General features: G+C 39.7%; 1 protein-coding gene and 1 pseudogene across 1 annotated transcript in view; one reads left to right on the plus strand and one right to left on the minus strand.

Annotated features, from left to right (window-relative positions):
• The window catches only part of GPC3 (glypican 3), a 463,650-nt gene that overhangs the window by 109,527 nt on the left and 328,018 nt on the right, over positions 1-26,105 (minus strand). Inside the window, exon 6 of the mRNA XM_054471390.2 lies at positions 15,406-15,526. Within this exon, the coding sequence (XP_054327365.1) occupies positions 15,406-15,526 (121 nt within the window). The remainder of the gene's footprint in view (positions 1-15,405; positions 15,527-26,105) is intronic.
• LOC129024384 (small ribosomal subunit protein eS24-like) lies at positions 24,677-25,090 on the plus strand (annotated as a pseudogene).

A 26,105-nucleotide genomic window follows, 5' to 3' on the forward strand; every position in this document is an offset into this window, starting at 1 on the left:
ACATGGGGACAGAAAAGGATCTCAGACAGAATTGTACAAAGAATGACCTGAAAGCACTGGTAATTGGCTACATAGAAGAGAGTTCAGGCCTAGTGATGTCAGCAGAGAAGTGAGTAGGACATAGTAGGTCCAGGGAATATACTGAAAGTAGAGAGGATCACAGACCCATCTGTCCTTCCTCACAGAAATGATTCCCTTAGGGAAAGCACGAGAAAGCTATGCAATAGGGGGAGGTATGCCAAAGATTTTGATCACTTCATTCACTTTTATATCCTGCAAATAAGGAAGTTTCCCAATATCTAGCTATCTATACTCGAGGCATGAATCACCACAGGACTACACTACCCAGGGAGACGGGAGTCTAGATAGAAATACGCACATGAATTGCTGTTTTGGCTCAGCTCTTCAGGCCTCAACAAGCTGAGCTTGGAGTTGAAAGGAGGCGGCCAAGAAAATGAAAGTTGCTATTACTCAGGCTTTGACAGATAAAGTAGGTTTCCCATCTTTGCTCAATACCATATTTTATAGCAACTGAATAGGCAGAGTAGGTGGGGAGTAGGCCAGAGCCTCGGGGCTCTGTCTAAAATAATTCCACTGTATGATAGCCACAGCATAGCCCCCAAGTGAAGGTCAGAAAAGGGCGACTGAACAGGAAGAGAGTTCATGGATTTTCCAGGTTCTTAGCAAGTTGAGGACCTTCTGAATTGATGTAATGAAGACTTATGGGGAAGCTGTGGTATTATTCCACTGCATTTCTCAATAAAATAGAGGAAGGGCTATTCCAGATGACTTCTTGAAGAAATAAAATATTCTGTACATACTTGAAAAGCAAAACCCCAAAGTAATATTTTGTAACTTTTTTGATGGCGAAAAGAATCCCCCTACTTTCTTGCCTTCTCTCTGTACCTGCCACTACATTTTCTCCCCGAAATTCATATCTGTCCCATGTGCAAAATATATTCACCCTGTCCATACAGCTCTAAACTGAGGATAAAGAGGAACAGAATTTTTCACTTATTTATGCAATAAATAGTTATCAGCCACTTATTCTATACCAGGCATTGTTCAAAGAGCTGAAGATACGGTGGTGAGTGGGACAGATAAGGTTAGCCTAACCGAGACATCTGCTGTGTCTTCTCAGCATCTGCTCTGATCAGCAAGGGCACAGGGGTGCTAAGGTGGAGAGAAGAGGCACTGTCGAGTACAAGGCAGAGCGTCTTGGTGAAATGTCGGGTCAGCTCCTTGTCAGCACATGCTTGAGTAAAATGAACAAGCGAGGTCTTATATATAACATGTGTAAAGTTCTTGGAGACTGTTGTAGTGAAACAGCACCAGCTATAAGGAGCTGCCATAATTAGAAAGACATAGGAGTTGATAACAAGTAGGAAAATGTGTTCTGAGAAGGTATGGAGAAGGCAAACAGTCACTGCTTCCCTCTGGGGCCCCCACTCTTCTTTGTGAGGCTGTCACGAAACACAGTAGTCTCTCCAACACATCTAAGCACCCACAGTGGCAGCTGAAGAAAAACACTATAATCTCTCTCGATCTTTCTCACAGTTTTGGTAATTTTTGAGACTTCAGTGAATGGATGGCACTCAGCATTCAACAGCCAAGGAGCTACATTTAATTGGAATTCTGACTAAAAAAAAGTGTGTAACAAATTGATTAAAAGTAATAGTTAACACATTCATCAGGGAATCTAAATACCTCATTGTGAGAACTTCTACTAAAGGTTCAATAAGGGACAAATCTCTGCAGGTACTAGAAATTTCTTTTCATTTTCTACTGTGGGACCTGGAGAAGCTACTGGTCTACTGTGGGAGGGCCGCACCCTACTACCTTCTGCGGAGACCCAAACCACTGCCTGCTCCGGCCTCTCCTATGTCCTGGCTAATGGCCAAAAGATGATTGAGTCAACTTTAGGGACAAAGCGGTTCTCATCTCCTAAACCAAGCTTGTTCAACCCGCAGCCCACGGGCTGCATACGGCTCAGGATGGCAGTGAATGAAGCCCAACGCAAATTTGTGAACTTTCTTAAAATACTATGAGGTTTTTTTTTTTTTTGGCAATTTTTATTTGTAGCTCATCAGTTATCGTTAGTGTTAGTGTATTTTATGTGTGGCCCAAGACAATTCTTCCTCTTCCAATATGGCCCAGGGAAGCCAAAAGATTGGACACCCCTTCCATTTTCCCATCAGGCAGTGGAAAGGAAGGGTAATGAATTTGAATAACAAGCTTTCCTTCTTTGCCTTGTAAATGCTATCACTTAACTGGACTCCGTGCCTCCAATTTCTTCACGCTGCTGGCAGAGTTAACATTACTGATGTTAACTGATCTGACCATGTCACTCTCATGCTTCAAGCCCTTCATGGGCTCTGCACTGCCACAGAGTAAAGCTCAGATTCCTTAGTATGCTATTCATGGCCCTCCCAAATTTTTTACCACCTTTTCCATCTCATCTTTCACTGTCCATGTCCTCTTCCAATCTGGCTTGTGGCCTCAGCTCCCCAGCCACATAACGCTATCGATGTACTTTCATGTCTTTGAGCCACTGCTCATGCCATATTCCTCTGCCAGGAAGATCCTTCCTTCCAATCTCGATCTGTCAAAATTCTCCTCATCTTTCAAAGGCTGGCTTAAAGGCTACCTCCTATTTTTAAAGTCTTGTCTAATTCCCTCGGTAAGAATTAATCCTTCTCTTCTCCGGGCTAGCATAGTACTTGGTTTATATTTCTTTTATGACACACTGTGCCTTGGAGTATAGTAATGTAGGCATGTTTTCATCACCCTCATTGAAAGTGCTTAAGTTATCTCTGTATCTTTGTCTACAGCCCCTATGCTCAGTGCTTGGCACAGAGAGCTGCTCAATATTGAATAAATGAATGCAAATGGTGATGATATGTGCATATGTGATGAGTGTGTAGGTGGGGGGGATTCTCTATGTCCTTATCAACAGACCCCATCAAATCCAGCACTACATAAAAAATGGGCATTCAATAAATAACTCCTAATAAATGACGAGGATATATATATATGTGTGTGTGTGTGTGTGTGTGTGTGTGTGTGTGTGTGTGCATGTGTGTGTATTTTACTTTTTATTTTGCCTTGTGAATTTCATTTTGAAAAGGAGTCATAGAAGTAATCATGCTTTAAGTGACTTCCAAGATCAACAAACAAGAACAAAGACCATTCGACCAAGTAAAAGCTCAGATCTGAGTTCCATCTCAGTATATTATAATGAAACCTGCAGTTTTAACAATAATTTGGACCATGGGTTATCAGATTGCAATTACTGATCAACCAGTTTGTCACACAACAGCTCGGGGAATGACATAACTGCAAAAAGAAATTGGCAATATGAAAATTGCTCCCCATGGGGATACCCTTATCCTATATTTGTGTCTGGCAAACAAAGGCGGCAGCACCACTGGGTTCTGGTCTGGAGATCTTTCAGCTCTGACCGCCTTCGAGCATCCATATGCAGCTATAACAAACTGCCTCTAGCTTGGCTTAATCTTTTGTATTAGCTCATTAATGAGTCTGGATTCCTTCCCCATTTTCCATGGTATCCCAGGCAGGCACAAAGGCTCAGGCAGCAGGGGGCAGCTTTCCTTTTGCCTGACAACAAGTGGTCACTGGTCCCAGTCTGTGGCTAACAAATTCCATAGTTCTTTGAAGGTAGAGCCCATGGTGTAGGTCTGCCCTAGGCTCTGCAATGCAAAAAAGAGCTTTGGGAATTTGGGCCTAGGCAGTGTCGCTTGTAACTGTGACATCACCCCAACAGCTGAGAGTGATGGTGTCTCAAGAAAGCTCAGTAGCCACAAGCCCTGTGAATTCTTTCTTCTCTGTTGGCATGTGAAATACACACACACTCACAAACATATTATATGCTGCTCAAAATCATTCTAAATACCTCCTGTGAGACATCGGCCAATAAGGATATCATGTCAACCGGGTTTTAAATATAGGAACCTCTCACCATCTTCAACCAGAGAGCAAAATGCAAAAGGAATGCAGATTAACTTGCCCTGAACTTTATAGCTCTGAAGTCTCTCCACTTGATACCATCCTTCCATGAAAGGTCCTGGTGGGGCTGAAGATTAAAATGGGACTTCTGGATCATGTGGTAAAATCTCTAAGCTGTACTCCAAGGGCAGCCTGCCTATTTATAGAGCCTCTACTTCAGGGCAGAGTTCAAACTTGGGAAAATCTGAATAACTTGATTTAAACACACACACACACACACACACACACATATATAAAAAATCATCTTCATTTTCCATTCAGTCACTTTGAGCCAAACTAATCTTTAAATAGTTCAAAAATCTGTTGAAGGTTGGCTAGATATATTTTTCCAAGAATCTTTAGAATTTAGATTATTATATTTAGAATTTTTAAATCATTTAAACAACACTCCAAACTGGAAAAGTTGTAGTCTCTCCATTTCAGAAATTGATAAACTGAGGCACAGAGACTCAAATCACTTAAAAGGTCACTCTTGACTTGCCCTTATGCTAATTCTTCATATTGTAATAATATGAAGAAAAGCAGTATCTGGAATTTATTGAGTGCCTACCACATATATTATCTCTAATATTTGTCTTAACTTTTCAAGATAGATGATAGTATACCCATTTCACAGATTAGGAAGCATGAGTATAGGAAAGTTAAGTAATTTGGCCTAAAGCCAAGTTACTACAAAATGACAAATCTGAGAATTAAAAATAGATCTATTTGGCTCTAAAGCCTTTGTTCTTTCCCTCAAACTAAATAATCCAGTGTTTTGGCTCTCAAATGTCTCACTGAGACTCTCAGTCACATACCAGTGATGCTTTACAACTAAAACAGGTAGTATTGGTGTAACAAAAACTCATGTGGAGCAGTGAACACCACAATCCCAAAACAGTCCTTTTTAACTTTTAAACAGGGTGGAGAGTATTTTTTTTTTTTTTTTGAGACAGAGTCTCGCTCTGTCGCCCAGGCTGGAGTGCAGTGGCGCGATCTCGGCTCACTGCAAGCGGTGGAGAGTATTTTTCTAGTCACTTCCATGTCTCTCCCTCTCCCACCTCGACATACATGTAAATACGTATCCCTCTCTTCCCTCCAAAAATGGCAACAACATCAAGAGAGTTGCTAAATTATCACAATATTTGGGGGATATTGTTTTGGGTCAGTGAAGGTTTCATAGCTGTTTCCATCATAACTAAAAACTAACGTGTGCTAAGTTGGATTTCCCCTATCATGCTTAGGCACTCATGTTTGTGAATCTACATGTAATACTTCACATTTATCCCCATGGGGATATTACCCGGCTAGTTTTCTCCTGTCATTGCAGCCTACTGAGATATTTTTGCATCCCAATTGTGTTATCTATGTATTCACTAACCCCCACCTAGCATCATACAGTCACTAAATATTAGAAGTATGCCTTCTCTATCTTCAGTTAAGTCACTAGCAAAAATTTTAGGTAATAAGGGGCTAAGCACAAAGTTAATAACCAAAGGCCTCACTCTGGGCTGATATTGATACATTTCATATTTGATAATTAATTAGCTACACATTTATCCAAGTAGATGATCAGTTAGCCAATGTTTCTCCTTACTTATTTTAAAACAAATCATAGGAATCTCTGTCAAACACCTTGCTGAAATCTAGACCCAGCATGTCTATGCCATTCCTCTGATCAATAAGGCATGTGCATGCACGCACATATAAGGGGAAATGGCCTGATTAGTTCTGAGTAAGTCCACAGTGGCTACTTGTAACCACCATGGTTGCTTCCAAGAGCTCATGCTCTCCAAGAATCTAATCTAGAATTTCATCAAGATGTGACACCAGACTTTCTGGTTTGTGGCTTCCAGAATCCAATTTCCATCCCTTTTTGAAGGTGATGGTAAACAATTGTGCCAGTCTTCAGTCTTTTGGCTCTTCACCAATTCTTTGTGATGCTTCAAAGTTTAATAACAGTGATGGATAATAACCCTAAGAATCCTCAGTGGCCTCGAATGTAACTAACCTGAACTTGGACCTCATTTTTGTGACATACCAGAAGAGTAATTCTCTTAGCTTTTATTTGGTTTCGTCAGCTGCTTGCCCATAATAGAGAACAGATATTACTCTCAGAAGTGATGACTTAGCAAAATAGGGACTATGAAAAAAATATCTAGATCAACTTATTAAACAAGGAAAAGAAGACCATACTTAAGAAATTATCCAATAAGATCCAGTGCATATAAATAATAATGTAATCTTTATTTTGGATATTAATTAGAACTCTGTTGGAGACACTGCACTTAACAGTTGCTACATAAAATCACTGTGGTCACTATCTAAGGAAAGCACATAGTTAGGAGTACAGAATTAATCCCATTATTATCATTTTACCTTAACTATGTACCAACACTGAGCCCATACAGAATTTGGAAACATTTTTTGCTATGTGTCAAATAAATTTACAGTTGAACGGCTAGATCTCAAATAGCCATGGGATTAAAGGACTAAGACCAAACATTTGTTTGGGCCAATTAACACAAGACTGCACCATATAGACAAGCTAGTTCAAGACAAAAGAGCTCAGCTCAGCACTTTGTTTTCATTGGATTTTGTTAGAATCCTAATGACATGGGCAAAGAAAACTCATATATGTTGGTCATCAGCTTCAAAGAAGCCACTTCTGGTTCACTAGTACTAGAGCATGGGCCTTTAGCTATCACTTCAATAATGTTACCACCAAGCCATTCACATTCTCCCATTTGGTCTCCATTCTGACCCACAGTTCATTTTAGAAAGTGGCTGATGGGGACTGGAAGGCATGCTGTGACTTCCTTGTGTATTATAGATATTTAGTACCTTCATTGACCACTCAAATTACGAAATGGCTCACATGGGATTAAGCCTTTAATGTTAGCTTTAAGGGCATCTAAGATTTTTGTTATTTTTGCAGTTGGACCCCTTTAAGTGAAATCTTACTTAGAAGACCAATATGTGAAGAAGATTTTTAAAAACGGAGCTGCTCTGGTTAAAATAGGAATGGGGGACTTAGAACAACCTCCACAGCACCTCTCCCACATTCCCTATGGAACACAATCTGAATACACTGCCCTAAACAACTGAGCTATCTGGCACATAAGCCCACTGACTAATATGATGCTAATTTTGTCATTCTGGAAGGAGGAAGGAGGCACGAGATAAATTATTATAAGATGTCCAGGAAGGTGGAGGAGTTGAGATCCAGGGGATGAGACTGAAAGGATGACTGACCCTGAATGAGAACAGGAGCCTGAGTCAGACTCTGTGAGTGGGTAAAAGGCCATAAGCAACAGGTCTTGCTGATTCTGCCTTCCTTTGGTTCAGTGATCCCAGAAGAGACCTCTCCACCCGGTGCAACAACTGCCCAATGAGTTGAATGAGGCAGTTGGGCACTAAGGTATACTTGTTAGGCCCAAACTTAGTTAATATCCAAAATAAGTGATAAATAATTAGCAAGTTCATGGTTCCTACTGTGCAGCCATTTGTTCCAAAGATGAACTTCATAAGTGTGGGCTTCTGCCATGATTTGGAGTACTTACCGTATAAGAAAATGTGTTTGTGTATTTGCAAGCATGTTTGCATCAAGAGCCTTTGGAAGCAGAGCAAATGGCACTATAGAATATTAACCTGTTCATTTCCCAGTCTCAGTGTTGTCATTTACTGGTAGTATGACTTTAGACAAGTCATTTCCCTCTCTTGGCTTTAACATCCTCTGTAAAATCAAAGGGTTAGACCCTATGATCCTGCACTTATATAATTCTGCCCTTTAGCACAGACACTGGTTAATATTGAATGTGAAAAGTACCTTAAATGAAATCTAAAGTCAGAAATAAGTTAAGGGCAGCAAAGGTTAAGTCCTTTGAATTGACTGATCAGTCAATTAATTATATATATATTGAGGGTCTACTTTGTATATGCTACTGTGTTAGGTGCCATGGGATACAAAGAATTAAATGTGTGATTCCACACTTAGGGAGCTTACAGTCTAGAAGCATGATACATATTCATAAATATATCTCGGTTAATTTCTGAAATAGTATTTGAATACACACACACATACATACACACAGACTGATATACCTCATATAGCAAATGTTTGTAACTGCAAACTTTTTAGGGAATGAGCATTTGTAACTGTTTATTAAAAAATATCAGCCAGGCACGGTGGCTCACACCTGTAATCCCAGCACTTTGGGAGGCCGAGGCAGGCGGATCACCTGAGGTTAGGAGTTCGAGACCAGCCTGGCCAACATGGTGAAACCCTGTCTCTACTAAAAATACAAAAATTAGCTGGGCGCGGTGGTGGGCGCCTGTAATTCCAGCTACTCAGGAGGCCGAGGCAGGAGAATTGCTTGAACCCGGGAGGTGGAGGTTGCAGTGAGCCAAGATCACGCCACTGCACTCCAGCCTGAGTGACTGAGTGAGACTCCGTCTCAAAAAAAAAGGTGTTGCATTTGGCCAGCGGGTAAATGTAAATAGAATAGGAGACACTATGAATTTCATAGAAAATTTAGAAATGTATTTCTAAACTTCATAAACCTGGTAGTCTATATTGTTTGACAGAATTCTCTTTTCATATGTAGAACTTGTCTTTCCATTGCTAATACTTCCAATTAAAAATATCCTATGAAAGAATACAATAACGTAATGAGAAAAGTTCATGTATTTCCCTCCATTGCTCAATCAAGATGACCACAACACTAATACCAACAACATTTTGGCTCGCCATTCCTGACTCATCTTCCATTTTTGAGTAATTTAATTTAATATGCAAGGACTAAAATACATGACCTAATTTAAGTACCTTTAATCCTGTGTATTCTAAATATAGCAAATAGTTTATTTTCAAGAAATTTAGTATGAAATACTTGGGAATTCTTCTTGGTGCAATGTTATTAAACTGTATATAGTAATTAAGATATTAAAAACACATGCTCCCCAAAGCCACCAGACGTTGTAATTATTTTTCAGGCTATTAGGCAAAGTGACAGAAGATTTTTTAATGATAAATCCATTTTGGAATATATCAGAGAATTCCCTTTTACTTCATGAAATAATGTTTAACTCCACAGAGTCTAAGTCTGGTATTTAAGGACTAACTCACATTGTCCTTTTGTGACTCAGAAGTCATTCATTGGCTCTTGCTAACATGTCATTGTAGGTACTCTGTCCTTCACACACACACACACACACACACACACACACACACACACACACACACATCACACATTCTGGCTCCGTATGGAAATAAATGGCAATTACTAGAGTTCTGCCATGTCACTTGTATGTGAACAAGTAAGACAGACACTGGGACATAATTCCATTTGGGAAGGTCTTTTATTTAAAGTTGACTTTCAAAAGGTTTTTCCTTTTATTTAGGAATTTTAGATCAATATTGGCTTTTCTAGCAACCACTGCACTAGGCCAGTGTTTTACAACTCTCACTGGTGTTATTGTGAGAAGACTATGAAAACAAGTTACTTGGAGTGTTTTCCATCATGTCTGAGATTCATTTCAAACATTTTTTTTTTTTTAATCACATGCTAAGGAATGTTTTGAGTGCTCCTTTGGCACTTAACAGCTTTACTAATTAACTTATTAAAAATTTTAACTTTCTATTTCAAAAGTTAGTGTCTTCATTGCACTAGAGTCTGCCAGGCATCTTAAAAATACTTTTCTGGTGTTTACAGAGGGGGATGGAAGTGGAGACATTTCAGTGTCTGTTCTAGATTTTTTAATTATCTTTGACCATTTAACATCATTCTATGAATTAGGGCTCGCTAACAGAAAGTTCTTCTGCTATTTATAACTCAAACTCATGCCACAAAGTTCCTCTGTTTCCATACAATGTGGTGGTTAGTTTTCCAAGAATCTCACCAATTGAGATTTTGTAAACAATGTGCTTAACCTTTCATTGCTGCTGATTTTAGAGCTTCGGCCATAGAAATTACCATATTTGGCACTTGAAAATTATCAGACCACAAATTAAGGAGTTTTTGTTATTTGTATTCTGCACATCTTTTCTACATAGATCTTCCTAATAGGTGTGCCATGTCTTGGTACAAGTAAAGGAAAGTGCACAGAGAACGAAATCAGTAGCTCTGGATTCTAGGTCTAGCTCTACCACTTACCGTATGGAAATCAGTAGACTTCTAATGCCCACAGTTTCTTCATCTGGGAAATGTAAGTAATAATGCCTGCATTGCTTTCCTCTCTGAGCGGCTATAAAGATCACGTTATCTAATGGATAGGAAAGAGCTTTGCAAACTGAATTGTGCTATGTAAACATATGGCAGAATTATTATCATTCATATGGAATCACATGGTTAACATGATTCAAAAACAGGTCACCTATCTGGCCCTGGAGGAGGGAAACTTAGGGGTGATAAATGCAAAACTGTTTTTATAGTTTAATGTTTTCATAGCCTAATGAGAACAAGGCAGAACAGAAGAATTGGGTGGGGGGAAGGGCAAGTTTAAGTTCCATCTGCCCAGGCTGGAAGACTGGTGGGAAGGGAACAACCTTTGAAAAGATGAGAGGTTACAAAGTGGAAAGGGGTGACCTGGGAACAGGGTGTTTTAAAAAGAGTGGCAGAGCAGAGAATAAAGTCACAAGACTTGTTCACAAGAGGGTGCTGGGTTAAAGCCTGACCTTGAGCCACAAATCATGGAATCACACGGCTGGAAGGAATCTTAAGAGGCCATCTCGTCCACTCCCCCACCATTCAGCAGGACATTTCAACGATCCCAAACAGACGAGACTTTATCTGACTTTGAATGAAAAGCTCTGACACCAAATGGGCAGGTATTGACTACTCTGGCTTCAACTGTTTACAACGGGCAGGAAAACAATTTCTGGTATTTCATTTGAACCTGAACTGAAATGGGGAAACAATAAATGGATAGATTTTTCCTTGGGAACAGTAAGTCCTGTAGCAGTTTAGGGACTGCTAAATTAGCACTAACTACATAACTACTCTTAAAGAGAGAGAAAAAGTTAACAACAAAACTAGGTTAGGGGATAAATGGCCCACAGTATTATATGAGTAACGTGTTGTGATCATTTTTGGTAATTGTGGAGTCTTCTCTCCATGCAGGAGCCTGGAGCAGAATGACACTAACAAAAACAAAACTTAGTTGTTGTTGTTTTAAAGCAACATGGCCTAACAAATCCCAGGACTGACACTGAGGACATAAAAGAGTTCAATTCTTTTCCTAACACAAGACAATAAGTCCTCACACAAATTAGAAACTGAAAAGGAAATAAAAAGGTCCTCATTTCTGATCGTGGGAATGTTACACATGAACTCTGCCTTGGAAGGAGGAGGGGAGAACATTCCACACCTGTAGGCCTTCCCAGGAAAGGGGCCTGAGCCTGGCTCTGAACCCATCCCCTCAAGGTTATACCATGGGACTATCAATATGAAAATAATGTTACTTTATTCCCTTAGTGGGTATATTATTTCCAGCGCTATCAACAGTAACCATAACCTGCAAGGAGGCAGGCAGTTGAGAATTCCCAGGAAACAAAGTGAAAAGCTATTTTGGGATGTGCTCATAAATGGCCTAGCTATAGTTCATCTGGATGGACATACATGGGGCATACATGCAGAGAGACAGAGAGAGAGAGAGAGAGAGAGAGAGAGAGAGAGAGAAGTATCTCTGTATTTATAAATATGTATGTTGGAGCATGCTATTGTAGTTTTAATAGATGCAGCACCGAGCAAGGGGCTTAGGAAAATAACATCACATTCTCAGATTCACCACTCAATTACATGTGAACTTGGAAAGTTAACTTGATTCTTCCTCCCTATCACCAAAGCTTTAGGCCGATTTAGTCAGGCATTCAGTGAATCCAGATGTTTGGCAGTGTATAGGAAACATCTGGATGATTGATTGAGTTTTCAACTGAACTCACTGGATCTTTTGGCAGTATGTCTATACAGCCATTAATGGATTTCTGCCTCAGTTTCTCTAACTATAAAAAGGACAAACATTATTTATCCCTTACCTTCCAAAAAACAGTGAAAATGAGATAAGGTTTAAGAGTAATAATGAGTTCTTGAAAAGAGTCTGTCACAGTTTTATATCTTACATAATTCCAAGTTGGATTTTTTTCCTAAGCAGTTAGACTTTAGAACATGGCATCACTTTGAAATATGAGTAAATGCTATACAAAGACAACACATTATCATTATCATCATCACCGACATCATCATCATCATCATGACTTTCTTCTTTATGACTTCCCTGAAGCATCTCACTTTCAGATCGAATCATGGCCAAAATATAAATTTTATTTAAGGACTGAAAAAATGTGTTTTGGCTATATAAAGCAACACAGATGAGAAAAAAAATCAATGTGGGTGTTTGGAGTCCAACCAATTTTAACAGCTCAACTGAAACAGGTAAAACTGGTTTATCAATGAGAATTAATTGGCTGCTCAATGGCATTTGTATAGAAACTGAAAATGTTCATACACTTATTCATGGCCAGAGGTAGGAAAAAGGAATTGTAATAGCGACCTTTCTCACTCTATGTACACCTCCCTACCTGTCAGCTGGTTTCAGCTTTTGTGGCTGAAAGTTAGAGGAGAGGAAAAGAAGGAGACAATATGGGAGAGAAAGAAGAGATCCATCAAAGGGATCTACAAACATACAAAACTGGGGGAGAAGAATTAGACTGGCAGAAAGTACTGGAACTCCCTTTCAAACTCAAGTCTTGCCTATAGAGAAAATCCTAAACACAGTCCTCACAACTAACTGCCATATATTAAGTGCCTGTCATGCACATGCAATTACATATATCTATGTGTACATATTATATATATGTATATAATAGATATACACTGGAGTTTTTGATATCTTTACCATAATACAGATGAGAGAACTAAAGCTCAGAGAGGTTAACTGATTTACTCAAAGTTATGTGCCTAGTAAAATCTATAACTGAATTCAGATCCATTTGGATACAAAGCCCAAATTCTTTCTACTGTGCCCAAAGCCTTTGCCAAAAGGACTTGCATAAATATTTTTTAGTGACTGCCTGATCATATGGAAGCCCATGTCTGATGCAGCTTTCCCATTTTCTAGGGTGGGGTCCGCCCACAGGTCTTCACTCAATCTTTCTTATGACTGCCCCTCCCTTGCTTGTCTTTACCTACTCAAACCCTACTCATTGCTTATGGCAGATCTTAACACTTGCCCCTCTCTGCAATCTTCCCACTAGCCTAATCATACCACCCAAAACCGATGAGCAGCACTCCTCTTCAGGCTCTGCATCACAGGCTGCCCTTTATCTTTATTTAACCACTTCTTATGCTTATGCTTCCTCTCCCAAGGACGCTGTGAGGATAGAGGACTAGACTTCCTTTGAATCCCCAAAGTCCCTGGCACCTGGCTGAGTACATAGGAGGTAATCCTTAAGGTCTGTTGACACAAGGGACCTGTTGACAATATTCCTCATTTAGGATTAGGGACACAGTGATGGAAACTGAGATTTTGGCCTAACCAGTGTTGGGGTCTAACCAGTTGAACATAGCCACCCAGACACATTTTGGTTTGAGATAATTTGTACCACTGTCCCCAAGTGAAGCATATCATGCCCTCAACTCAGCAGTAAGTGTTTTACATTGTTTGTGCTCTGATCCCCTCAGAGATGCATTTTGAAATCATCCCACTATATCTAGCAAGGCTTGATAGAACTTAGTGAAGCTGTACTTTCACAAAAAAAAAAAAAGGCTCAGTTATGTAGACACTGCCATTATCATGTGCTCAGCAGCACTAACAGCTATTTATTAAGTGCTCACTGAGTACAGAGCACCTTATTAGGCACCAGAGGAGTTTATACCCAAGCATGTTGTCAATACTTTCACAATGCCAATTGCAGTGAAAAATATACTACTCTTAGAAAGCCCTTCTAAGTATTTTCTAAGACCCACAAAAATTTCACTGCTAAAATCCATATTTTAAAAACTCATACCAATGTCTTTGTATTAAAACCTCTGTTCTTGCATAAGGATTTCAGTTTCATTAAGTTCTTCCTAAACTACAAATAGAAGTCAGTGATGCCAGAGTCCTCCCACCCATGGATCATGGGGCAGGAACACTGTCACTCTGGTATATGCCTTTTTGGTGGCATTTTTATTGTGGCCACAAAGCAATCATAAGCAGATGGTACAACTAACTTCTATTTGTGTCTTGTTACTAAACTTCTTATGAGAGGAAAAACTATGTGTACAGGTCAAGGGAATCTGTGGGTGTCTCTGTGCATGGCAGTGAGTCAGAAGCTGGCAAGGATGCAGTGAAATTGGACCTCTCCTGTCTTGCTGGTGGCAGTGAAAACAGATACATTCTCATTGAAAAGCAAATTTGGACACATGCATTTAAATTGCTCATATCCTTTGACCCAATAACTTCAGTATGTTAAGAAAATAAGCTAAGATCAGGATAAAGCACTATATATGAGGAGGTACCTTTATTTATGATGGCAAAAAATTTGAAGCAACCTGTATATCCAGCAAAAGCATGCTGATTAATTATGATGAATACTCAACAGAATATTATGCAGCCATGACAAATAATTAATATAAAGATTTGTGGGGACCAGGCATGCTGGCTCACACCTGTAGTCCTAGCACTTTGCGGGGCCAATGCAGGAGGATTGCTTGAGCCCAGGAGTTTGAGACCAGCCTGGGCAACATAGTGAGACCTCATCTCTACAAAAAAATTAAAAATTAGCCAGGTATGGTGGTGCATGCCTATAGTACCAGCTACTCGGGAGGCTGAGACACAAGAATATCTTGAGCCCGGCAGGTCAAGACTGCAGTAAGCCATGATTGTGCCACTGAGTGCCAGCCTGGGCAACAGAGCAAGACCGTGTCTCAAAACAATACAAAACAAAACAAAACAACAATAACAAAAAGATTTGTGACAACATGGAAAAGAAAAGTGTTTCCAAGATAGTGTTAATTTTCAGAACTACAAATCACTTGTAGATTTCTAATTATGGAAAAAGTCTGTGTGAGTGTGCCTTTCTGGACAAATATTAGAAGAGAACATGTAAAAATGAAAACAGTTGGGATAGAATAGTGGGATTGTGAGAAATATTTTTCCCTGTATTTTCCAAGCTACCCCTCATATTGCAATATTGTCTTTATAATTTAAAAGTGGGGTGAAAAATAAGGCCAGAAGTCCTTTCTAGCAGACAGACTATTTGAAGAAATAATAGCGTCTTTCCTAAAAGCCCAAGAATACAGTTTGAACAGTGGAAGCTGGCGCTCTCTCTCTCTCTCTCTCTCTCTCTCTCTCTCCCCTCCTCCTCTCTCTCGGTTATTTCTACTTTTTATTATTTTTTTTTTTTTACATTCCACATACCTGGTTAATGTGCTTCAGTTTGTCAATAATTTGACTGACCACTGGCTCAGGGCCCTTCATTTTCAGCTCATGGAGATTGAACTGGTTTTTCATTCCATTCCTTGCCGCCTTTTGGCTGTATCTGTAAAGGTGAAGGTAAAGAAAAGGTTTGTCAAAGAAAGTCCCAAACAAAGGAAAAGCCGACTGTATTTGGCATCAACAGTCAGGCTGACCACAAGCTCATGAGACGACCTCATGGTGCAAAAGTAGACCACTCCACATAGTGTCTATTTACAGTAAAAAAAAAATTCATTCAACAATCAACAAATATATTCAACATCCTTTTTTTCCCTAGATGTTGGGAATACAACAATGAACAAGACAGACAAGGTCTGTGTGCCCTTATTGTGCTCTCAGTCCAGTGGGGAGTCTAGAAGAGTAAGGGCCAATGACCAGGCAGAGTAATTAGAGCTGTGCTAGGGGAGGTTCAAGGTCATCACAGTGAAGCACACAGAATGAACCTTCACTGTGTGTGAGCCTTCTACTCATTTGAAGGAGAAAGATTCTTCCATGTTCTTTACCTCTTCCTTCTCCTCTTCTTCCTCCTCCCACCATTTCCTGTAGGCTCTGGAGCTGGGTATCTATTCAGGAGACTTTCTCAAATCACTTGCACCATAAATTACACCTGTCAGCTTCCCTCTGCGTTCTCCATGAGAGGAGAGAACACCAGCTCAAGGGAAGATTTTAATGTGCTCCTGTAGGATAAACCATAGGCTTTACTCCAGAATTGAAGTTTCAAGGTAGCAATGGACATCCTCACCATCATGAGAAGGGTAACTATTTAAAGTACTAGGCAATTCTGCCTTCCAGTGTGGGGTTTTGCCAACTTCAACTGGGACAGTGATTCACAAATGAGGTGGTTTCCTTATTGGTTCCAGACCTCTACATAGAATTATTCCTCATTTTGTGAAACAAAGCAAACAAGAAACAGATTTCATTTATTCCTTTTGCTTTCATCATGTGGAAATACCAGAACACCATTGCCAAAGAGAGAAAAAGGTTTTGAGCTCTTTTTTACTTGCTCCTGATCCTGATAATGGAATGCTTTCTTAAAGAAATGAAAAGATTCCCAGGGCTTTTGCTCTCTCATTATATACTTTTTTTTTTTGCAATTACAATAGGGTAGCCAGGGTTATAAGGGCAAAATTGATATCTGTAATTCATATTTTTAATTACAAAATAATGTTCATTGTAAACAATTCAAGAAGTACAAAAATAAACAAGGCATAAAGTAAAAGTTGCCCCATCAATCTGTCTTTCCAAGAGTGGACCATAGTCAACAGTTTGATATACATGTAGAGGTTTTCACCTACATATACTAATAGGTAATTTTAACCAAAATTGGGATGATACTACTCATACTGATTTGCAACTTTGTATCACTTAATATATATACTTTGGACTGGACTTGTAATCCCAGCACTTTGGGAGGCCAAGGCGGGAGGATTACTTGAGCCCAGGAGTTTGAGAACAGCCTGGGCAACATGGTGAAACCCCATCTCTACAAAAAAAATACAAAAAATTAGCTGGGCGTTTTAGTAGAGACGGGGTTTCGCCATGTTGGCCAGGCTGGTCTCGAACTCCTGACCTCAGGTGATCCGTCCACCTCGGCCTCCCAAAATGCTGGGATTACAGGTGTGAGCCACCAAGCCTGGCCAGTTTTTTGTAGAGGCAGGGTCTCCCTATGTTGCCCAGACAGGTCTCAAACACCTGGGCTCAAGTGATCCTCCTGCCTCAGCCTCCCAAAGTGCTGAGATTACAGGCATGAGCCATGGTGCCCAGCATTTTTTTCTTTTGAACTATGACTCTCACATGATTTTCACTTCCACAGGTGGGGGTCCTCTGAGATAGTTTGTGTGTTATCTCCACAGGGTGATAGGCTGTGTTCTGGAAGTATGTTCAGGACTTGAATTTCAATTTTCAGTCACTCTCACTGGGTTCCCAAACCAGCTTAGTTTGGGACAAGAGATTACGAAACACTCCTTAGAAACACTAACTCATCTCAACTAAAATAGGGAGTGAATGAACCTGGCATACTAAAGTGTTAATAACGACAAACTGAAAAATATAAAATAACCACAAAACAATGAGGCAATCTCGATGGAATGGGCACATGTACCTGTGTGCCTCATTTTATGCAATGTAGATATTTCAAAGAAGTTGTGTGTGAAATGAATTTCTGTGATCTGAATACTCTAAACAGGCCAAAGAAGCCTTGTTATTTAAAGAAATTCTGTAAGCAAATCTTTTTAACTGAAAAAATAAGGAAACTCCTGTTTCAGAAATCATTTTGTATATTTTGCTTAAAGTGAGGCACACTTGTATTAAACTAAGGAAAAAAATCAGTGAATCGGGTTCTACTGTTTACATTATGCATAATTTCCAATGAGATAAGATAATGAAAAGTGAAGATGCCTAAACTGATGTGTGTTTAATTCGGCACATAGCTCAATTTACCAACAAAGAGTTTTCATTTGGCATTTGCAAACACATTATCATTTAGATAGCACCACCAAAGCAGCTTCAATGTTGCAACTTGAACATCTTTAAAGAGACCAAAATTTTATTTTAGGAATCAATTAGGTATCCACTTAAGGTAGGCATTAGCATTTCTAATTCTAATTAATTGATTCTAAATGATCATTTTTTAAAGCACAATCAAACTGTTTTGGTCCTATAAAAAACATGGTGGTTAATTGCGGCTTTAAAAAGCTGGACTACATTTTAATGTTCAAAGTAGAAGTTAAATATTTTGTAAAATGATAGTAATGACCAAAAAAATGAAACTACATTTATGGTTTAGTGCCTCTGTAATCTTGTTTAAATCACCAAATACAAGTCACAACTGTCAAAAACAGCTACCAGCTGCCAAATTGTTGGATGTTATGCTTGAGAAATGAGGGAAAGGAACACTTTTTGTATTTTTCTGGCTTTTGTCTCTGATAAGAAAGTGGAAACTTTGACAAAAATATTGAGTTGCAGTATTTTAATACAAAAAACAGAACTGCTTAAAATAAAACAATTAAGAAACCGAACCACTCAAAAAAAAAAATATATATATATATTAGCCGGGTGTGGTGGTGCACACCTTTGGAGGCTGAAGTGTTGAGCCCGGGAGGTCAAGGCTGCGGTGAGCTGTGATCACACCACTGTGCTCTAGCCTGGGTGACAGAGTGAGACCCTGTCTCAAAACAAAAACTAAAACTAAATAAATACTTTGGACATATTTTCATGTTAGAACACATGGAAATGCCTTGTTATTCCTCTGTATGGCTCAGTAATAACTTCTTTATCCAATACCTTACTGATTAACAATAATTTGTAATATTTTGTTAATATAAACAATGCTGCAGAGAACATCCTTGTATACTGATTTTCACACACTGGCATTTATATCTATAAAGGATAAATTCATAGATTTTGAGTCAATTTATATTTCTAATCCCAAATTATGAAAGTACAAAGAATAATTAACATTACCATATTTTTGCACAGCACTTTACAAAGCAGTTTCATATCACTCAGCTCATTTGAGCTTCTCAACCACACTGTGAAGTTGAGAGGTAGATAGGGCATTAGCTCTTTATTACTGAAAATTAGATAGGGCATTATTTCTTTATTACTGAAAATTTCACAACTTCAGAAGATACTAATCTCATTCTATTAGATGTCCCCCTCCATGATACAATGTATCTGCCAATATTAAGGACATACTTTGAAAAACATGCATGCTAACAGAGGAGGTCAGGAAATCTAGTTCTGACATTCATAATTAAAAGTCATCCTCTGAGAAGGAAAATATTTTGTAGCAAAGATGCTGAAGAGCACATTTGATTGCATTTCTTCTAAAATGATAGCTTAACACATTCAGATTATTTAACTTTAAAAGTTAATTCATGAATATACAGATTACCAATCATCAAATCATCAAATACCAATTGCCTTTGGGGGCTGTGTTAAAGAGACATAAAGGAACATTCTTTATCTGGTGGGAATCAGCTCACTACTAGCCACCTCTTTTATGTTCATATAATGCGGTCTGTTTAAATATCTTCCACCTTCTGATGATGCTACCAACTCCATCTTCTCTTCTTTAACTCCTACTGATGCCTGAAGCAGAGACCCTATTTGCAGATAAAGAGGTAAGGCTCATTATAAATCTTCTGAAATGAACTTCAGGAATGTGTCCCTAGAGACATATCCTTGGTCTTTTTCATATCAAAGCTTGCCAACCACTTTTATGTTCACGCCTATAAAACAAGTGTCTTCCCGAAGCTTCTTATCCTCATTAGAATAGTGTAAAGACATCTGCCAACTTAGCAATTTTGCCCCGTACTCCGGCTTCCAAAACTATTATAAATATTAAATCAAATTAATCCCACAGCTGATCCTTTGTGGTCCTACTGTATTATTTTCTGCCATTCAGAAAAGTGCCCCTTTAGCTATGTATTTTTTAAAATTTCTTATCTCCCAGCCATGGATAAAGTACCAGGACTAAACACTGCTCCCTGATCCCACAATGACTCCATTTTTAAAAGACAGTTTTGGGTTTAAAAGCTTGCCAAACTTTTTGAAAGTTGAAATAGCATCTACTGTTCCGCTCTATCCATGTGCTATTTAAATCCTCAAAGGACTCTAGCAAATTAAGCATGGTTTCTGGTTACAGAAGTGTTGGGAATAGCTGCCCTGTAGCTTAGGCCTAAAACTTGCCATTTTTGCATCTACTTCACAAGGCAGTAACCAAAAGTCCTGGTCCAACTGATGCCTATAGTTGCTTAAGTTTAGTGGCACTATTTAAAAACTCTGTGTTCTTGCACTATCCTTTAGGTATCTTGATACCTCTCCCACAGTTCTCAATACTTTTTTCTGTTTCTCATGTCTCTATCCTTTGCTCCTTAGCCAGACAAAATATTGAACCAAATTTTAAAAGTAATGAGTGTTAGAATGAAATACTATGAGCACATTAATAGGGCAAAGTAGATCTGTATGTGTTGATATGGAATCAAGTACGAGATACATTATAACAGATACAAATAGCAGCATCTGCAGTGAAAATGGGTCTACATTTGCATTACTCTTACATACTCTATACATGTTCAAATATGCCCAGAAAAATTTTAGATGGATATATAAGAAAAGGATAAGAGCAGTCACTTTCAGTGAGTGAGAATAGGGAGATGCTAGTGAAATCTTATTTTTTAATATCCTTCTATATTTTAAAATATTTTTTACCATGACCATTTTTAATATTTATAATAGTTTAATATATAACGAATGAGATTTTATATAGCAGTTAATTAAAATGCTTTTCCAGCTTTCTTGAGGTAGAATTGATAAAAGTTAAATACATGTACACTTCCGATGTGATGTTTTGATATATGCACTCATTGTTAAACGATTATGCCAAACCAGCTAATTAACCTATTCATCACCTCACATAATTATCTTTATTTTTGTGGTGAGAACATTTAAGAACTACTCTCTTAGTGAATCTCAAATATACAATATAGTATTCTTTAATATAGTCACCATATTATACATTATATTCCCAGGCATAAGTTGTTTTAAAGGCAAAAGAGAACAAAACAAAAGAAAAACAAAAAGTGGGCCTGACTCAGATGCACTTCTCAGGGCCTCTGGGAAATCCTTCCTGTTAATAAGAGTTATGTTGGCCATCACCACTGTCCTTCCTTAAAGGTGCTTTCTTATGACAGAACACATATTTGGGGCAATGTTCACAATGTCACCCTTGAGTTCCTTCAAACCTTAGGTGGTTGACATCAGGTCACCAAGTCAACTTTGTTAGGTTAAATATAGCCCATATTGGCTGGGTGTGGTGGCTCATGCCTATAATCCCAGTACTTTGGGAGGTCAAGGTGGGCAGATCGTCGGAGTCCAGGAGTTTGAGACTCGCCTGGGCAACATGGTGAAGCCTCATCTCCACAAAAGACACAAAAACGAGCCAGGCATGTTGCCGTGTGCATGTAGTCCCAGTCCCAGCTACCCAGGAGGCTCAGGTGGGAGGATCACTTAAGCCTGGGAGGTGGGGGTTGCAGTGAGCTGAGATCACACCACTGCACTCCAGCCTGGATGACAGAGTGAAACCTTCTCTCTCTTGCTCTCTCTCTATATATATGTATATGTATATATATATTTTCTTTTCTTTTTTTTTTTTTTTTTGAGATGGAGTCTCGCTCTGTCGCCCAGGCTGGAGTGCAATGGCGCGATCTCGGCTCACTGCAACCTCCGCCTCCTGGGTTCACGTCATTCTCCTGCCTCAGCCTCCCGAGTAGCTGGGACTATAGGCACCCGCCACCACACCTGGCTAATTTTTCGTATTTTTAGTAGAGACGGGGTTTTCACCCTATTAGCCAGAATGGTCTTGATCTCCTGACTTTATGATCCACCCGCCCACCTCGGCCTCCCAAAATGCTGGGATTATAGGCATGAGCCACCATGCCCGGCCCTATTTTCTACTCTTCAATGAGGTAACTCTGACCTGCCTATTTCAAAAAGACAGTGTATCAGTGAGGATGTGAACATGAATGTAAATTATCAGTTGTACCCTCCCTCAAAACAGAGGCAAAGAACATATTCAAGTTCTCACTACCTTTTCCTGTAGATGCCTGAAGTCCTCACCTGATGAGAATTGAGGGCCTCCCTGAACCACCCTGAGTCATGCTGACCTCACTGCTCTCGCATTGAAATGTATTGTGGGCACTGCCCTGAGTTGCTAGTGCTCCTTTTATGTATATTCCATTTGCCACCCCATGTACTCTGTGAGGTCTTTGAAGGCAGAGGCTTGGTTAGTTTTTTTTTTTTTTAAGTCACCCAAAGCACCTCATGGTACTTACACTAGCTGTCAGTTACTGAGTGCTTTTTCTGTGCCAGATACTGTTCGAAGCACTGAAGAAAAAGAAAACATGAACTTAATCCTCCTGACTACCCTATTGGCAGCCTGTTTTTGCTGCTGCTGAGGCACAGAGAAGGTAAGTCACTTGCCTAAAGTCACACAGGCTTGTCTGCAGCAGAGCTGGAGTGTGAACTTTGAGAATCCATCTCCAGCTGTGTGAGTTCCATCTCCAGCTGTGTGGGTTCTTAACCACTATGCTGGTCTTGCTTCCTTAGAGAGAAATGATGTTGACTAAATATTTGACATTTCCTCACCACCCTGCTACATTGCTTCCTTGTAGGAAACAATGGATGAGCTGTTTATATTGGTCTACAAGGCTCCCAGCAGCATCGCCACAAAGCTCTCTTGGCCTATTCAGCAAGATTCTTGGACTTGCCCTTTAAGAGCCCCCGGAGAGAGCCCAGTATATGGGGTTTCTTCTCTTACACAGAGATCCGACAGTATGGCTATTTAATAGCCATACTTTGGGAGGCCAGGGTGGGCAGGCCAAAGCCATTCAGTGACATACTTGTGTTCTTGGGAGACAAAGTGTTGAAGTTAGAGAAATAAATAATCCACCACCACCACCATCCATGCCACTAGACACATACCAAAGACTATCTGAAGATTTCAAATGTCTAAGGACAACAGGAAAACAAATGCAGGATAACAATGTCTTAGTGCATCCCCTGCCTTTGTCATCTTGGCTACAGCAAGGCAACATGTGTGATGTGCCCCTGGGGAATTTCATGTAACATGCGTGCTCTGAGCTTCAAGCCCAGAGGCAAGTCAATCGGTGAAGGGTGCCTCTGCAGCTTTGCATTAATTCATTAATTCAGCATTTCATTTCCTCAGGCTAGCTCTGTGCCACTGAAGCACGTGGTTCATGACAGGCCTTGAATGAGGATGAGCCAGCGTGGCCCCAATTCTTCTTCTCCACAGACTGCCCAGAGGGTGTCAGGAATGGGGACACTGTTGGCCATGGGGGATTGTAACGATGAGTTAGCTACTTAGTAATACTCATCTGTAATTAAATTAATTGTCCTCCTCTGCAAAATGCTGCTTCTCTACTGAGGCTTTGACATGGTTCTGGCAATGAATACTAGCAAGTGGAGGAGGAAAAATAAACTGAGAGATGTTCCTACCTCCTAAATCCAATGTTTTCTTAACTGGACATGCTATGTTGGATGTTAGAAGTGTTATCTTACATGTGGCGTCTTCTTTATCCAGTTTGGTATCTGTTTAGCACAAAGATGACTGTCATAATACTAAGAAAATCCTATTTGTGAAGTGAAAAGGGGGACATGCATCTATTCAGGCAGATTGGCTAGGGATTGGGGAGGGGGTTGGGGAGAGCAGGGAAAAACCTGTGCAAAAGCCATAAAGAGAAAAGGAACCTCATTAAAACAGGACATCTGGGCATGCTTGTCTTGGGACAGTTGAAGCAAAGAGAGCACTTGTAGAAGAGGAATAGAGTCAAACAAGCGTAAAATAGGCGATCTTTTCTTCTCATTTCTGTTCTGGCTGAGGCAGCAATGGTGTAGTGGAGGGAAATCAACAAATTCAAACGTAGATCATTTGAAATGGAAGCACTCTCAGTGATCATCTGGTCCAATCCGCTCACTGTGTAGATGAAGAATCTGATACCCAGACAGGGACATTTGTAACAACACATAGGGTTAGTATCACAAGTCCCACATTTAGAAGAAATCCCTTTCTTTAAAAGGTCCCTCAAACAGATCTTGCTGATTTTTGACACTTGCTAGTACTGATTTAGGACAAGGGAACTGCTAGAAAATTCACTTTCCTTCTTCCCTTAAGTATTAGAATGGTTCCAAGTGCTTGAGAGCCAATCAGAAGGACTAGGTCCCCACCAAAAAAAATCTGATTTCACAAAAGTTTAATATGCTGCCCAGCTATATATGGCTAAAAATGTTAGAGATCTCACATTCTCAGAGCGCCATCTTATGGACAAGATTCAGTATTGCAGGTAATCCCTAACTCAGTGATTTATCTGTTTCCTTGGAACACATTCTGGCCACAACAATCACTGTAGGAAAAACTGGATAATTTAAAGAGCATAAATAGCTTTAAAGACAAACCAGAAAACAGGGTAGAAAAACCATCCTATTAAGAGGCCTAAGAAAACGTCCTTTTCTTTATCCATGATACAGTGTTAATTTACATAAATGCACAGTAAAATAAAGCAAAGGTGAAAAGAGCTGAGATTTGTAAATGTGCTTAATAAAGACAGAAACAATTAGCTTCTTCTTTATTTATGCACATATCTAAATAAAAATGTCTTTCTCCTCCCTGGTTGTCTGAGGATAGACAGCCATCATGAACGACACGGTAACTATCCGAACTACAAAGTTCATGACCAACCGACTACTTCAGGGGAAACAAATGGTCATTGATGTCCTTGACCCCAGGAAGGCAACAGTGCCTAAGACAGAAATTTAAGAGTGCCTAAGACAGGAAAAACTAGGCAAAATGTACAAGACCACACCAGATGTCATCTTTGTATTTGGATTCAGAACTCATTTTGGTGGTGGCAAGATAACTGGCTTTGGCATGATTTATGATTCCCTGGATTATGCAAAGAAAAATGAACCCAAACATAGACTTGCAAGACATGGCCTGTATGAGAAGAAAAAGACCTCAAGAAAGCAACAAAAGGAATGCAAGAACCCAATAAAGAAAGTCAGGGGGACCGCAAAGGCCAATGGTGCTGGCAAAAAGCTGAAGAAGTAAAGGGCTGCAATGATGTTATCTGCAGCCGTTGTGGATTTTTCATGTGAAAAAAATCTAAAAACTTTCATGTGAAAAAAATGTCTTTCATAATTGTTTGCATAGCAGTACTACTTCAGAGCCAATGTTAAGCTACGAGGGTGCTAGAAACAGACGTATCCACTTTACTCCAAGAAGTACCTGTGTTCTCCAACAACAGCCTTTCAGAAATTACAAGTAGATTTCAGTAGAGAGGAAGCAAAATCTAGGAAAGAAACCCAGGGCATGTAAACCTGTTTCTTTCTTTTTCTTTTTCTTTTCTTTTTTTATTATACTTTAAGTGTGCAGGCTTGTTACATATGTATACATGGCCATATTGGTTTGCTGCACCCATTAACTTGTCATTTACATTAGGTATTTCTCCTAATGCTATCCTTCCCCCATCCCCCCATCCCATGCCAGGCCCCGGTGTGTGATGTTCCCTGCCCTGTGTCCAAGTGTTCTCATTGTTCAATTCCCACCTATGAGTGAGAACATGCGGTGTTTGGTGATATAAACCTATTTCTATATCTCCATTAGTAGCCATTAGCTATATGAGGGAATAACTGCATTAGAATCCATTTACAGTGCAGTCTCCAACCTTACTTTGAGGAGGGACTAAAAGATTTGTCTCGGTACATAATCAGGAAGCCACTGAAACCCAGAGAAGCAAAGAATATTTTTCAGATGGTGAGGAAAGAGTGAGAAGTTAGTATCACCCACTACAAGGAGAAGAGTCTGTGGCTGTGGGGAACAGTCCTCCAGCAGAAAGGGGAAGGTAATGAGAAAATGCTTGAGATGAGGTCACCTGAATGTTAGTCTGAAGAAACAAGCTTTGCAGAAGAGGCTAGAGATAAAGAGAGAGAAAAGTAAATAAGCACAGCAAAAGTGATTCTTGTGAGAATTGCAAGCTAGGCAGAGCCCAAAGTGTAAGCAAGCTGGTGAGAACTAAACATGGCGGTCAGGACACTAGGCCAGAGCAGTGTCTCTCTGATGGCTG

The sequence above is a fragment of the Pongo pygmaeus genome, chromosome X (assembly GCF_028885625.2).
Source record: "Pongo pygmaeus isolate AG05252 chromosome X, NHGRI_mPonPyg2-v2.0_pri, whole genome shotgun sequence".
Classification (NCBI taxonomy): Eukaryota; Metazoa; Chordata; class Mammalia; order Primates; family Hominidae; genus Pongo; species Pongo pygmaeus.